General features: G+C 40.0%; 1 protein-coding gene across 4 annotated transcripts in view; it reads left to right on the forward strand.

Moving 5' to 3' along the window:
* The first annotated feature begins 248 nt into the window (after positions 1-248).
* JMY (junction mediating and regulatory protein, p53 cofactor) overlaps positions 249-16,832 on the forward strand; it is a 69,862-nt gene continuing 53,278 nt past the window's right edge. For all 4 annotated transcript variants that reach the window (XR_015701031.1, XR_015701033.1, XR_015701032.1 and 1 more), the window contains exon 1: positions 249-1,528. Coding sequence is in view for 1 of the 4 variants with exons in the window: in XM_087742055.1 (XP_087598181.1) it covers positions 659-1,528 (870 nt within the window). In the remaining 3 variants the exon portion in view is untranslated. The remainder of the gene's footprint in view (positions 1,529-16,832) is intronic.

The raw sequence follows: 16,832 nt of genomic DNA on the forward strand, positions 1-16,832 counted from the left end.
CAGCGCGCGGCGCCTGAACGGCCGCGTCGTATGTCCGCGGGAAGGGGCGGGGCACCGCCCTCCCCCGCCCACCACGGGAGCGCGAGGAGGGAGGGCGGGAGACCGCGAGCGTGGCCGGCGGAGAAGGGGCGGGGCGTTTCCCTCCGCCGGGGAAACCGGGGCGACAGCCAATGGGGAAGGCGCCCCGCGGGGCGGGGGGCGGGGCTTCGGGAGGCCGCGGGGCGGGGGCGGGGGCGGGGCCGGTGCCGAGGTGCCGCAGCGCTACCGCCGCTTGTAAACAGATCCCGCCGCACGTGACGCGCGTGAAGTACCTGTGCGGGGGCACCGGGCATTGTCCGCCGCGGCGGCAGGCCCATGACCAGGGGCGGCGGCGGCACTCCTCGTCGGCGGGCTCCGAGCAGAGAGGAGGTGATTCCTCTCCGTCCTCCTTCCTCCCCCTCCGCCTCCCTCGCCGCTCCGGCGGGCACCCAGCGCATCCTCCCCCCGCAGCGCCTTCCCCGTCCCCCCGCCGCTAAGATGGCTGATGGTGGGCGGTGAGGCGGCGCGCGGGGCTGCGGGCAGCCGTTGCCGGCCGGCGCGCGGCGGGGCAGGTAGGGGCGGCTGAGGGGACGGGACGGGAGCGGGGCGGGTAGGGGTGCGTGGGCAGCTGCGCAGCGCCATGTCCGCCTTCGCCCTGGAGGAGACGCTGGAGGCCGACTGGGTGGCCGTGAGGCCTCACGCCTTCCAGGAGCGGGAGAAGCACAAGTTCGTCTTCATCGTGGCCTGGAACGAGATCGAGGGCAAGTTCGCCATCACCTGCCACAACCGCACGGCGCAGCGCCAGCGCAGCGGCTCCCGCGAGCTCCGCCGCGGCGGCCCCGCCGGCCTCGAGGCCAGAGCCGCCCCCAAGGCCGGCAGCCCCACGGTGCGCAGGGGCCCGGCCTGGGGCACGGACTCCGGCCTGCCGCGGGGCTCCGAGCGGGGCGCGGCGGCCGAGGCGCTGCCGAAGAGCCCGCTGCGCGCCAAGAGCAGCCCGGCCCGGCGGCCGCAGCGGGGCCCGGAGGCGGCAGGTGCCGCCGAAGAGATAGAAGTGCTGGAGCTGGGGAAGGTGGAGGCGGCCGCCGCGCTCTCGCTGCCGTCCTCGTCGCTGCAGGCTGCCGAGCCGGCCGCTCCCGACGCGGAGCCTGCGGGGGAGGAGTGCAGCTGGGCCGGCCTCTTCTCCTTCCAGGACCTGCGGGCTGTGCACCAGCAGCTGTGCTCGGTGAACTCGGAGCTGGAGCCCTACCTGCCTGCCTTCCCCGAGGAGCCCTCGGGCATGTGGACGGTGCTTTTTGGAGCCCCGGAGCTATCCGAGCAGGAGATGGACGCGCTCTGCTACAAACTTCAAGTTTACCTGGTCCACAGCTTGGATACCTGCGGCTGGAAGATCCTTTCGCAGGTCCTCTTCACTGAGACTGACGACCCCGAAGAGTATTATGAGAGCCTGAGTGAGCTGCGACAGAAGGGGTACGAGGAGGTGCTGCAGCGGGCCCGCAGGCGAATCCAGGAGGTGAGGCTACCGCATGGTCCGCATATCTCCACCTTAGTGTTACCTTTTCTGTACTCTGTGACATTTTCTTTAGTTGTTCTCTCCAGCGGCTCCCCTCTACCTTTGCAGAATTGATTGAACCATGGGACAAAAAAAAGTATAGGAAAACTGTCTAGTTTAAAAAAAAAAAAAAAAAAAGCTTTGAAAATCTAAGTAAGAATGAAGCTTAACCTTTCCAAGGTCTCTAGGGCCAGGATTTGAGAAGGTGCAGCTTTCCCATGTCATCTAAGTGTCACACAGTACTTTCTTGTGTGCAGTCGGATGTAGATGTTTGTGAACAAGGATCTGATGGATTTGGCAGGGTCTCGCTCCCAGATTTTTGTTCTTGCGTTGCTTTGCACCAGGATGTGTTGGAGGCTGAATTTTTCTGTTTAATGGGAGCAGCAACATGTGGTGTTTATTTTGACAGTACAGTTTAGGCACTTGACGCCAAAAAAATTTAGGTTGCTACAGGCTCTGGGTGCTGAATCTGGTATTTCAAGTGAGATGATGTTTCCAGTGGAACTGGAGTAACTGCAACTTCCGTTCAGCTGGTAAGTTCTTAGAGTTGGGATTTTAAAAAGCACGCTGTCTGGTCCTAGCGAGTATTTACTGTGTTGTCGTTACTAGTGTCTGACAAGACTTGGATGTTTCAGGACTCCATTTCTCTTTCTCATACCATACTACTTAGATGAAAGTAGGTGAGGAGGTTCTGCTAACTTCTAGCGTCAGTGTGTGAGATTTTTTTCACATCTTTGGGGACTGCGGTATATGAGGATGCAGATTTTTCCAGTGAAAAAGGAGAATTTAACACTTGTTTTTATGTTTTGGTGGCCTTGATCCAGAATGTACCAGGATCTGTCTAGGTGTGACTATGTGTGTAAATCAGGTTATGGAATTTCTTATTTTTGCAAATGCCGTCTAAATTCTATTGTATGGATATTGTATGGTTCCGCTGCTTCAGTTGTCTGCATATATCCTACCCATGTTGTGCGTTCAAAAATATGTGGTGGTGAATATTTGTTCCTTGATGGAGTATGAGCATATCTGCTTGCTGTCTGTTTTGATGGCATAGTTTTGAGCCTCTGTAGCATTTGGGCTGAGCTTTTCCATAGTGACTGGAGTTACAGGGTGTGAGAAAAGTGTTTTACCAATGAAGAAATCAGGATAAGGGCATCCAAGCGTAGCATTGGCAGGTACAAGTTTATTTCTCAACTGTTGTGTTAGGATACATCGTTGTGAGTTCTCTTTTTTTTTTTTTCCATGGCTGTTTAAAGGGCTGAGTTAATTCTCGTTAATTTTGGTATACAACTGATAATTAGTCTAATAGTCTTCTGCAGTAGTTTTAGTCCAGAATATACGAAAGCATATTCAGCTTTTCCCTCTTTGACTGCATGAATGCTTGGAAGCATGTGCTTAGATTCACTTAGCCTTCAGCTGAGCAGTTCTTGTAAGTAGCTGAGCAGGACAAGAGAAGTACCTGTTAAACGTGTGGAGTTTGGGAACTGGGTACCTAACTCAAAGCTTGTGGTGTTTTTGAGGAAACACTAGTTCGGAGTTACTGTGCAAGAACTATTTGTTTCTTGGAGAATCTCAGCTTCCTTTTTATTAGCACCAGTAGTGTCGGCAAAAAATATATCCATTATCAATAGGCAATGCGAGCTTTATCCATCAAGATCTCTAAACTACAACATCTTATTCTCTGTTAATGTTCAGAATTTGGTGCAGACAAAATAGGTGAGCTTACTTGTGCATTTGACTACAGTACAACCTTCCTTTCCCATGTTAACCAATCCAGTAGTGTACCTAAAGTCAGTACAGCTGTACTTCTGTCACTGTCAGTTGTGTAAATTGATCCTTCTTTAATTAAAAGTAGTTCATGTTGAAGAAAAGAAACCAATAGAATGACATGCTCTTTCCCTTTTGGCTCTCAGGTTTCTCTTTTCCTTACCTGTTAGTGGTTTACTTGGTCCACAGGAAATGCCTTGCTTTTAAGGAAATACTGGTATTGTTTGTCATTGCAATTCTAAGCAGATGAAGCAATGGATGATGGGTACTGCTTGGTATTTCTGAAGTAAAGGTTTTTCGTACTTTCAAGGGAACCCACTGAATCAATGTTTCATCTCTCACTTTAACTTACTTTTCTATCTGTGCTTGAAGTCTGCCTCTTAGCTGATTCTGCTTGTTAGCTGATTGCAGGAATGTTGGATGCCCGCAATTTTAAATGATTTTACCTCTTACAAGAACTTCTGGGGAAGAGAGGAAGCAGCATTGGCAACCGAAATGGTATCAAGGAGCATAACGAATGTGGAAGGTCTTCATTAATTTAAAATTGTGCAAAAAACAAGTTTAGAAGTCCAAGACTTTGGCTTAACGTTTTAAAATATGCCTCTGTGGTTTATAATTGTTTCATGTATCTCTTTTTTTTTTTTTTTTTTTTTTTTTTTTTCCCCCAGGACAAATTCCTCTGCGCAGTTAGATATTACTTGAGAAACGCTTGCAGTTTCTGTTGATTATATTCTTTGGGGTAGAGAAGCAAAGTGAGCAACAAAACCTGTCATGGTCATTGTTTCAGCATCCCCTACTTGGCCATCTGTTGCTTTCCATAAGTTACACACAAGCCAGTTTATTTTCACAGCAGTTAATAACTGTTGCTCTTTGTAATAGGCATTTTTATCTCTGTCTCAATTATAAACCTTTAATAAGCCAGAAGAATGTTGCAAGTAGAAACAGATCCAAAATGAGGAAGAAAAATAGTTGTAGAGGAACTGTATGACCTGGAATTAATTTCTTCTGCATAATTTGCAGTTTTGAAATAGCACATCTTTTATTTTTCCAAATAAAACTATTAATTCTGGAATAGCTTAGAAATTTAATTTATGTTAAGTTTTAAGTAAAAACTTGTATCTAAAGGAATAACTATTGTTCTACCTCATTTTTGAAAATGAATAAACACTTGTTTGGAGCTCTTATTCATTAAATTTATGGCTGTTTAAAAAATTCCGCGGGTGCTCAGCTAGAAGTGTGAGTTCCAAATGGAGACATGATATGGAATCAGTTAATGAACAGATAAAAAGATGTTGTTATTCCAACAGAGAGGATGACACTGAATCCTTATTTGGAATTCCAGCTTCTTGGTTAGTATTTCCAAAATCTTAAACTTTGCATCTAGAAGGCAGGAAAAGTTCTGCTCTGTACTCATGTTCTTGCCAGTTTCCTGTCTATGTTCCTGCCCATATAACATGGGAGGAGTTTTTGTAGCCTAAGTGTTCATGCTTGTAAATTTTTGTGAGTATAGTAATATCAAAGATCGTGTCATACCTCTTTGTCAAGGCTGTGTTGGCAAAAGGTTGAATGTAGTCACAGTTTTGCTGAATAAAAAGTGGTGGTAGTATAAACTGTGATTAAAAGGGTTTGGTGGCTTAGTCACACGAACGAACATGTTCCATTGTATGCTTATCCTTTTACTTGCTGTTGCATAGCAAGTTGTCAGCTTGGGAAGCCTATCTTTACACTACATGCCTACTTCAGCATCTTTGAGTTAATGGTACCTGTGAATCTGCCTGTTTCTTATAGCTCTTAATTGCGATGGCAGTCTGAAATTTGGCAGATGATAGCCTATAGGATCTTGAATGCCAGTTATAAAACTAGTCAGAGACTGGCTTTCATTTTGTTGTTGCATCTGTAAAATATATGAATTCTGGTATCTGCAGGCACACTCTTAAAGACCATTTTCCATCTCTGTTCTGTGTGTGTTCTTTTTAATTGCTTTAATAGAAAAGTTCAGAAACACTTTTTAGTGATTATTAAATTCTGAAGAAATTCTGAGAGCATCTTATTTTCTGTGGCGAACCTAAGACTGTCTTGGGAGTGAGGGCCTACTGATATTTTTAATCTCCTTCCCCTGTATAGTGGGGTATTTTACTAAGCACCAGAATAACCCTGGGAACTTTTATCTTACGTCGGGTGGCTTAATTTTCTTTTGATTTAAAGGGCTAGCAAGGTTAAGAAAAAATGACATAAAAATCTTCTATTTTGTTACAGTAACAAGTTGTATGAGAGGAAAATGTAGGTTTTTTTGACAGAAATCTGTATCGTAATTTTCTTTTCTTCTTAAATCAGTATGTATACAATTTTTTAAAATGACTTGCACGTGTTTAGTAGGGAAGTGTTTTTTGTTTTCAATGAATGAAATATGATTGTCAAATCACACAAATTGATAAGTAATTGATTTGGTTATAAATCATGGAATTTCACATTTGTTGCTTTCCAAGGGTGCTGTTGCATATTTCTCTTTACATCAAAAAAGCTAATACCCATCGGTTATTCTTTTCTTTTGTTGAACCTGTTCTGATGTTTTAGAGAAAATTAATACTCAGGATCATCTCAGTAACTAGGAGAATTTAATTTCCTTGCCTTTGGCTATGTGCATTCAGTTCTGAAGTAAATGTGTATATGGTAGGTAGTGGGGCACTGTACCAAAAATGCAAGTTTTCCGGAGGTAAGGTGACCTGTTTCTGTTCAGTGATCTACTGCTAGACACAGTGTGATTTAAAGAGAGATTTCAACATCAAACTCATAAGTAATAAAAAGTAAATAATATTAAATGCTACAAAAAAGTATTCAGTGTTTCAGTAATACAAAAAAAAATGCTAGCAGTAGTGTTTCCATCAAAACCAATGTAATATCTTTCTATGCAAGAAGCAAAGAAAACTGGATCCTGTATGTTAACTGCAATAGCTAGATTTAGAAGATATATAAAGTGTCTCAGGAGAGAATGCTGGTTAGGTTTAACTTTGGGAGCAGAGAGGATTAAAATAAGATACACTGTGGATTTTGTTTTCCTGTAGATATGACCAGAGCAGAGTTAAGACTCATGCTGAGCATTCTGGAAACCCAACCTGTTTTTGTTTGAAAGCTGCTTTTTACGTACTCATTATTTGTAGTGTTAACACTTGTTTGCAGTAAAACTCTTTTGATTCACTTATCAATACTTCATAAATAGGCTATTCAAGTACTGTACCAGTACTATAAGTTAGTACTAACCAAAATATGATATGTCAGCAGCTGTAGAGTATGCTCTGTAGAACACGTAAGTAGACTCCAAATTCTTAGGAGAAACATGTTAATAGTACTCTGGCTAGTACGTATGTTGCTGTCCAACCAAAGATATTTTCTTCCTAGTTAGCCATCATCTTTTTATTGATCTAATTTGCAGCTGGAGTCACTAGCAGTTATTTCTGGTTGTTACAAACTAGTCCTAACTTAATAAATATTTTAAAGGCTTGACATTTTAGGCATTGGAAGTTCACACCTGACTCATTCTGCAAGCATGAAATCCAATAGCAAGGATACTGCAGTACATTTTCAGATAAGCAAAATGAAATGTGGAGTGGTTCCCCCTTTCCCTTTTTCTGCAAATAATAAAAATCGAAGTCACATGGATATTTTGTTTTCAGTGTTTCAGTGAGTTTCTGAAATGTGTTCTGTATATATAAATCCATGTTAGAAGTTAAACACCTGATGGTGATGTGATACTACTGGAAGATGTGGAAGTAACGTAGAGAGGGCTATTTCACCTGAGATTCTTGGACCCTTACAGTAGCAAGGATAATTAAGTATACAACAGCTTAATCATATGGTGGACTCAAAGTTCCTGAAAGCCTAAGATATGATTATATTAGAGACTTATAGACTTGTGATCATAGGTTAATTAGATTTTTTTTTTTTCATTTTTGTCAGTCTTTTTGTGTTGTCTCTTTTCCAGTCCCAGTAGGATACTTGTTTTGAATTTGAAGTTTGGGTTGGTTTTTTTTTTCCTTTTTTTCCCCTTTCTACAGTGCACTATATGTAGCTAGACTTCATGCATTGTTTTATTAATGCCTTGTTAAGTTTGTCAAGAGCTAGCTGAAGACTATGAATACTACTGCATCTGAAGACAGCAGAATGCTTAAAATAATATACATTTCTTCAAAACATGTACAAATCATATGTACACAAAGAAAAGGACATTTGCTTGAAAAATTAGGTCTTCCTTGACAGAACTTAACTCTTAGATGAAAAATAAGAGTATATTCTGTAGAATATAGCAATACTGTTCAGTATGACCTTTAGTCAGTAAGCTTAGACTTAGTTTTTAGAAACTGAAGACAGGAGCTTGCCGGTCCCATAGTTCATTTCCTTTTCCATGTACCTGGGAGAAAGAAAAAGAAAATAAAATGCAGTATATCCTCTGTTTAACTGTCTGATCTGGGATTGGGGAACCATTTATGTGTTGTAGTTCGGAGAGTGTTCTGCTGCTGAAATTATTTTATTTGATATTACCCTTCAAAATTTGAAGTGTTTTGTTTCCCGAGATGTAGAAGTAGACTTTCCTCAATTTTTTGTTTGAAGTTGTTCTAGTTGATGTACAATTGCAGCATTTTCATATGCCAGAATATTTTGAAGAGATATGTACCACCTATGCAATAAACACTCTGTAATCCATTATGCTCCTTGGAATTCACAGCTCACTTCATTTCTTAGCTTTTAGAGTTGGTGTTGGGTTGTCTTTTCTTTGTGTTTACCTTCGTTTTCTTGCATATTTTTTTCTCAATTTTTCCAACATTATTTTCTTTCTCTTCAATTGTCCTACCTTCAAGTCGATGCCTTTCTTAATCCGCTAAGTTTTTTTTCCCCTCTGTTTCTGTTTGAGATAGTATTATATAGGCAGGTTTAGAATTTGAAAGCAGATTCTTTCTAATCATTTCATCTTTTATGTTTCTTGCTATAATATGGCAAGACACTGCTTACAGATGATCAGTGAGGTTTATGTTGTTCTTTATAGATGTAAATATTGCTACCACAGAACTGAAGAAGGCAGAGTTTTTCAGAAATGGCTGGACTTACCATTTTTCCTCTTTGGGGGGTGTGTGTGCTTTTAAGGATTCCTTTTTTGATATTAGTAGAAACATACCATTGCAGTCTACCAGGAAATTGCTGTTATTGGCAAGAATTTCAGTCAAAGTTACCACAATGTATTTTTTTAGTACCATACAAAAGCAAGAGAAGCAAATGAACATGAATTGAACTCTATAGAGGAACCTGCACCTAAAATATATTTTGTGATTTTGGGCAACTGAAGTACTCAGGAGTTGCCAGTAATACAACAGTCACGTTGTTTCTTCTCTCTTTCTCAGAAAAAAAAACGAACAAAAAAACCCTAGTTAAAATAAATTAACTTCATTTTTAAAATATGCCACAAGTTATTGTTAATTTACTATGTAGTCAAAGCTTGTAAATAAGATACTCTGCTGTTGTAAACATTTTCCTGTGTTAAAAATTGAGTGTCCAGAAGTTTTGTCCTGCTATTGGTATTCAGCATCACGGTGCTCTGGGGAAGGAGCCTATGAGGCTAACAGCAACTGTAGGTTTAACCATGTAGTGTATAGTGATCTAGATTAGAAGATTGAGAGTTTTTGAGGAAGGGAGCCGAAGTTGTTACACATTGGAACAATTTATTTGAATTACTTGTACGTCTTGCATAGTACTAACATCACTGTAACCATTCAGAGCAAACATCTTGGATAGTTCACTGAAAATCCCTGCTTTAAGTGCAGTGCTGTTGAATAGCAAGCATGCAAAAATGTTTTAAGAATGGTGAAAAAATAATTGTTGTGCCCTTATAGGAAGTAATGGTATGATCTCATCAGAAATCTGGTGGTGCTACTTGCTAGAATACAGGTTAGTCTTTAAGAATAATAGTTGAAGCCCTTGCATAACTTGAAACAGGATTATAAAAACAAAGAAAATAGTCCAAATTTGTTGGGCAGGAGATTGGATGATCTCATAGTATCTTCCAGTCATAAGCTGTATAAATTAATAAGGGAAATGTGTTTTTGTTTTAATTAGTTTGTTGTTGAAACTTGCCCAATTCCCATTTTCTGAAGAATTTGGGCCTGAAATATAAACCAAACCATTATTAGTTTGTCTGAAAACCTCATGAAGAATTTTAACACACAATGGTAGAAGTTAACTTGAAACATCTCCACAAATGTCTCCTTATTTACTAGCTCTTGCCTGTCAATTGTGTCTGTTATTATTAGGAACCTTATTAGAGGCTCATTTGTGCAGTTTGGATTTTACTTTCTGGTTAACTCTTCTGGTCCTAGGCAGAAAGGTGTTTCGATGTGCAGAGAGCTTACCTGGCAAGCTAGTTTTTGAAAATCATTATCTGGAGCCATTCAGAATAGATGCAAATAGAATGCTAGTGGTGTATCTGCCTATGACTCTGCTCATTAGTTGCAAACATTTTGGCAGAGGTTGTTTTCAATTAAAAACCTTTTACTGGTAAGGCCCTATCTCTGAGTTTCCTTTCTATCCTTTTCTGTTTGTGGTATTTATATAGTAGAAGTTACCAAATGTATGGATTTTTTTTCATTACATATGGGGCAGACAAACATTACCCATTCAGAAAAATTTGAATGCTTAGTGGACTTTTTTTGTCAACGAGTTGCTCCTGGAAAGGTGTTATAAAACATTTCCAGTCACTCAGCACACCCCCACCCCCCCACCCCCCCCCCCCCCCCCCCTGTTTTTTCCTGAAAGTAAATTGAGTACCTCTGCTTTCTTAAAAGGTAATGGAAATTTTTGTTTGTTTTATGCTACTGTTGTAGTACTTTCCAAAATGCATGTGTAGACAAATGTTTATATGACCTTCTTTTGGAAAAAATGCTCTGATATTGGTGTGAGGGAACTGGATTTTTTTTTCCTTTGAAAAATGTTGTTTAAATAATCAATTAGCATTTGTTTGTGATGACTTGCAGGCAATTTATGTGGGTCATTTAAAAGTAGTAGTAGCACAACTTTTCTTATAGCAGCATTGCATCATGACTTGTTTTGAGCTACTTTAGGGAGAGAGTATGTAAAAGATTTTTCAGTAACTTAGAATCATGGTTTATTATGTTAGACGGAACCTCTCTGGGTTTTCTAGTTGAACCCTGTGCTTAAAATAGAACTAATTTTGATTAGGGCTTTTTTTTTTAAAAAACAAAACAAAACAAAAAACGCTTTAAATAACACTGTGTGCTTTATATCTGTTTTAAGAAAATTTAAAAAAATAAAAAGAAATGTATTAATTTGGTTGTGAAACTTTTGAGAGAGAAAATCTGTAGATCAGTTTTAGAAGTTTCTGAAAGTTTGTATTTGTTCTACAAATAGCACTGTAGCTTCAGAGCCCAAATTCTTCAGCCTTCAGTCATGTGATATTTGTTTATAATCATCAGATGTCAGAATTTTAAATTGTACCATTTTGTCACTTCAGAGTAGTACAATTCAGCAAAAAATCCGTATGTGGGAGGAATTTAAAAAAATCCCAAACTGCTTGCAGTATTGGAGCTGTTCTGGAAGAGTTGAATTAATAGGTAAATGACATGTATTATTTCAACTGTGTTTTATCATGCTGCTTTATCACATATGGATTTTATTTCTCCGTAACATTTAAACTGTGTAACCTTTCCCCTTCATTTCTCCATGAAAACAGGAACAAAACTAACCCAAACTGGTAACACCACAGAATACACATCGGTGTTCACTTGATACTAATATAAATTGCTTTTGTCTGAAATGTTGTGCTGTTATGATAGTGATTTAATAGCTTATTATTTACATGATATTTACTGTTCGAGTTAAGAAGAAAAATAGTCTGCATGATACGGGATTTCACCAGTTTCTTGATATCTTATTTAGCCTTTCATTAGTATTATTGGACTGTAAATGTGTTCTTTCTATTGGGCTTTTTTGGATGTTGTATTGAACTTTTAAATAAAAAACCCTAGTATTTTAGCTTAGAAACTTTAAGACTTGCATTTAGTCATGCGTAATGCTGTTTCTTTCTTAGACCTGCCTTTCCATGATTTCACCATTGTATAAGGTGCTGTAAAGGTTGAAACAGTGTTGAACTATACCAGCCTTGAGAAATCACAGAGGGCTATTTGAGTTAACTGTCAGCTATCGTCCAGTTGTTGAAGGGAGCTGAAGCACTGGATCATCAGCTTGCTAGCGCTGAACGAGGGGGAACCTATTGCTTTCTGTCCTCCCCCCTTCAGCTTTGTGTTCCTTCCTGTGTGCTTCTGTGTCCTTGCGGTCTGCTGATTCAACTCAGTAAATTAATCCAAGAGAAACTACAGAAATAGCTTTCTGCCAAATGCTTAGTTGAAGAGTCTGATAAATACCAAAGCCAGTGCGGTGGAGGAAGAGGGCACATGAGAGCAGAAGGAACAAGGAACCTGTGTGGTATTGGAAGAAGAGAGGGAACAGGGGAGGGGAAGTGGGACCTACTGTCGATAGCAGCAAGCCATTAGCTCAGCTCAGCTTTAAAAAGTAAATTCACCTGTACTAGTGCTTTGAATCTGGTATTGTCACAATGCTTTACCTGCTTTGAATTAGACTTCTAAAAGCCTAACATTAGATTTATCAGACATCTGAGAATATTTGCTACCATGCCAAATGCGTTGTAAAACTGGTAAGAGTACTAATTCAGTGCTGCTGATATGCTTCCCATGAGCTGATGTTGGAGTGAAATTGATTATACCTTTTAAATATTTTTTCTTCTCATCAAATTTTCACCTTTGTTTTCATAAAAGAACATTTGCTCTTCAGCAGAGTGTGGGTATTTGGCTAGGCCTGTGTCCTGACATTGCAAACCTTACACAAAGAAGGGTTTTAAGAGTAGCATTATACCTGCTAGAGTAAATGTATTCATTGCATGCAAATATTAGTTTGTTTAGACAATTGTCAGTTTTGAGCCTCTTGAATGTGTTTTCCTGACTGTTCAGAAGCACAGAAGAAGAGGGTATGTGGACCAGAAGTTAAGTGTTCATGCTGTGCCATAAAATACATTATGTAATGTATGTTCTCAGTCTTCTGACTTTGGGTTTTTTTTCGATCAGAATCCTGAAGAAAAAAATTACTTAGAACTCATTAAGACGTGTAAAATAAGCTTGTTGCCAAGCCTTCAGGATAAGGTGTTGCCTAGAAGTCTTTTTGTTCAGAGTTACCATGTTCCAACTCATCAGTCATTCATTAGTGACTTTATCTTTTAGTTATTTTGCCCCTTTCCAAAGGGAAGAGTCCCAGAGTGCTATAATAACTTTGAAATACAGTAAACATACATTTTATTCATCAAATTACATTACAATGTAAATACCTATTTCTGAATTACTAACAGTAGAAGAAAGCCTAGCACTCCTGTACAATGGGCACTCCTATGCAATTAGCCCTTGTTTGCTATGATTTCTGTAGCTTATTTGCGGCTGTGTTATTCTAAGTAATATGCTAAATTCAAACAAATACCTGGTTTTTATAGACACTCATTTGGCATGATAGTGCATCTCAGGAGGGGCACAGCCACATCACACAGTAAGGTAAGGTGATCAGATAAGTGCTGTCTTAAAATAAAAGCAGCTTTACCATGATATTACACATATGTTTGTCTTGTTTACAGAAAAGGGGATGCATAGTTTTTAATGGTTGACATCTCCCTCTTTCAGAAGAGGTCTGATGTGCCATACATGGTTGTCAGAGTTGGCAGCTTTAAGCCTGAGCCTTGTGATAGTCCAACAAGTTATATATATACATACAGTTCTGCTGAGATTTCTATTTACAATTTCGTGTGGGAGGGGAGAAGTTGCATTGTTCAGTAATGATGCATACTGGAAATAATGTTTTGGCTCACTTGGCTATGTTAAAATACTACTTCAATTTTTCTTACCCAGTTCAGTTCTTTGCCTTTTCTATGGACTTGTATTACAAGTAGTGTGTTGAAATGAGGTGCATTTTGGTAGGCAGTGTAAATGAACTTGACAAAAGTAATTGTTATTGTCCTAGGAGCTGTTAACCTAAGTATAAACAAAGGTAATGGATATGAGTGAAAAGAGGTCAGGCAATCTGCAGTCAGCTGGTCTTAGCCTTCTGGTGTGCTCTCTTGTGGTGGGTTGACCTTGGCCACCAGGTACCCACCAAGCCACTCTATCACTCCCCCTCCTCAGCTGGACACGGAGAGAAAATACAATGAAAGGCTCATGGGTTGAGATGAGGACAGGGGGAGATCACTCACCAATTACCGCCACAGGCAAAACAGACTCGACTTGGGGAAATTAATTTAATTTATTGCCAATCAAATCAGAGTACGATAATGAGAAATAAAACCAAATCTTAAAAACGCCTTCCCCCCACCCCTCCCCTCTTCCTGGGCTCAACTTCACTCCTTCACTCCACCGTGGCTGATGGGCTCAGCCTTGGCCAGCAGCAGGTCCGTCTTGGAGCCGGCTGGCAATGTCTCTATTGGACACGGGCGAAGCTTCTGGCATCTGCTCACATAAGGCATCAGTGTAGACCCCTGCCAGAAAAGCCTTGCCACCTACACCCCATACATCTCTGCACACATGTATTGAGGTACACAGGCTCTCTGCATGCAGGTTTAAAACAGGGTTTAAAGAGGAATAATGTTGCTTGCTTGATAGGGGCAGCTCTTCAGAGGCCTAGAAGATACATCTTATGGAAGTGTTCCTTTTTATTTCCTGTGTTTTAAACACCCTTTATTTTACTTCCCAATATCTTTTTGGGGTTTTGTTTTGTTTGCATGTGTTGCTGTTTGTTTCTTAGAATAACTGCAAACTTTGAACATGTTTGTTATGTGTTTTATGTGTGTGTTTGGTTTGATTATTTTAATTAATCTGTAATTAATTTAATTAGTCTGCTGTAAACAGCCCTTCAGAAAATTCCCTCAAAATCCAGACAATAACCTTTGCAATGCATCAGCATACACTTCCAATTCCCTATCTTCAGAAGCCTGGTTGAAAAAATTGGACTTTTTTGTCCACTCAGTAGGTGGATGATTGCTTTATGTACCAATTATAAACTGTGTGGTTTCAAAATAAGTTTAATATGAAACTCACTCGTTTGTATCTTCTTTTAATCTTAAGAGGTTAGACAGATGTAGTACTCGTTCCAGCACTTCTCACGCTGGGCGGTATTACCTTATTTGTTTATGCTATCCCAACTTTGCATCCATCTTTTGTATTCTCTTTGATGATTTCTGCCCCAGCAGTAAAATATATTTTAGATCTGTATTGGAGAGTCAGGCTTTCGTCCATTACTGGGGCATTCACCTGCTACAATAATGCAAATGATCTTTTTATATTACAAAGGTAAGGATTGTTGATGGCAGTGCAGTCATGCAAACAGAAAGCTAAATGTCCTGGCAAAGCTTGATCTTTTCACCACAGCAGGTGACATTTAAATACAGGACCATACATGTAAGAGAGAGAGAGAAGCAGTTTGCCTATACAGATTTCATGTAGTTGAGACTCCTGCTCATTACCAGGATGTGTGGGTGTGTGTTTGCTTTTAACAAGAATTTTTTTTGTTTGTTTAAAGATTGTTTAAAAAGAGAGAGAATAGAAACAATTTTAAGCACATTCTGATATAAGAAATTGCAGTCTAAGTTCAGTTGCTAGAATTTTGCATCCAAATTTTATGTACTCTGGAGCTTTACTTCTTTGGAACTTGTTGTCTGGAGCTCATTGCAGACTATTGCAAGTGTATCAGCAGGAGGATTTGGTATTTTACCCTTAGGGCTCCTGTTCAGTAGAAAGGATGGAGTATCTAAAAACTACTCTATCTATAGTACTGTACTTCTCTCTGAAAACAGCTGTTCTTAGTTTTACCTGTGATGTTAAATACACTGCTTCAATTAAAAATCTTTAAAATTCATCGTGGAAATGGCAAGTAATACTATCAGGCTTCCGAGAATCTAAATTTATAGGAAAACAGGGTATTCTGTAATTACTATTATTCAAAAAATATGAAGAAGCTTAGGAAGAGACTGAAAAACATCTTTATGGCCTGTTTTAGCTAAAAATGGATGTGTCGTATTGCAATGTTTTTATAAAATATGCAAAATAAAATAGGAATAACAGGGAAAGTTTTGGGAATAATAGCAAAGGAAATGTAAGACTCGACTCTTCACTGATTAAACGAAGCTTTGGATTATGCTCCCAACTGAGGTCAACCCACACATAATTGCACTGTCTGCTGTAATGCTTTTAAAGCTCTATAGACAAAATAATTTTTTAAAATATACTGAAGACAGAAATAATCTTTGTTATATAGTTCAAATATATGTGCTGTTAAATTGAAAAAAATGTGTTTCCTGCTGGTTAGAGTCTATCTGCATAATAGTTGCCTAGAATATATGGATTCATTTAGTTGTGAACAATGTAACATCTGTGAAACAGGATTCTTAAAATAAATGCAGTATTCAATGGGTATAGTGCTAGTGAGGCCTGTACAGGATATTACTCTACCCTCCTCCACCCACTTCTTTAAATAATATAATTAAAAAATGTGAAAGTCAAAAATTCATACTGAGACTGTTGAAGTAAATGAACAGTAACACAGAATGTCTGTGCTGAGAACTAATCATGAGTGGGGCATAAAACATGCCACAAAAATTATTCATGTATTTTATGCTAACACCTTGAAAACTGCATGGTTTTAAGGTGCCAGGTTGATGTAGGCATTCGGCCAGCTTAAGCAATGTCTCCATCTTACTGAGAGGTATTAGCTGAATTTTCATTTTTCTAATATAGTGCATAGTCTAGGTACTGCCTGTGTGAAAATTGGAAAATACACAGTTAAACTACCTGGGAGTCTGTGGAGGGCCTGGTTTGCCTTATGACATTATTAATTCAGTGGATTCTGTGCTAGACCTGGCGTTATTGTTATCTGATAGTCTGAATACTGTCTGGATGGCAGCCAGCTGAAAAAATGCTTCAGCTGACTTTGATCCAGAACAGGAAAGCTTCCATCGGGCTGCTTTATAGAGCGAAGTGGGAGAGGTGCTCTACACAGCCAGCTTAGCACCATCTGTCTCTGATGTCAGTGCCCTTTTAGGAGTGGTGGCAATAAAGCAGCCTGGACTCTTCATCAGGCTTGCAAGGCTCTGTCTAGAAGCCGAATCAGAGCTATCAGGAGTTGAGGATTAGGCTTACGATTGGGGTAACCCCAGCAGCAGACCAAATAGAACTGGATATGGACAAGACCTTGAAATGATGCCCATTTACTTGTCTTCTGTATGTGTAGGAATGTAATGGGAATTTATTACTTTATCCATACCATTTCCAGTGGTGGATGTGATTATCACTGAACAACCAGCTAATTATAAGTAGATACTTGCTTTTAGTGTCCTTAAAATGTCTTTGTACTATGGTGATGGTCATAAAATTGAAATGGTCCTTCATTTCCT

Source organism: Nipponia nippon, unplaced genomic scaffold (assembly GCF_047370975.1).
Source record: "Nipponia nippon isolate SJK-2023a ecotype South Korea unplaced genomic scaffold, ASM4737097v1 scaffold_8, whole genome shotgun sequence".
Lineage (NCBI taxonomy): Eukaryota > Metazoa > Chordata > Aves > Pelecaniformes > Threskiornithidae > Nipponia > Nipponia nippon.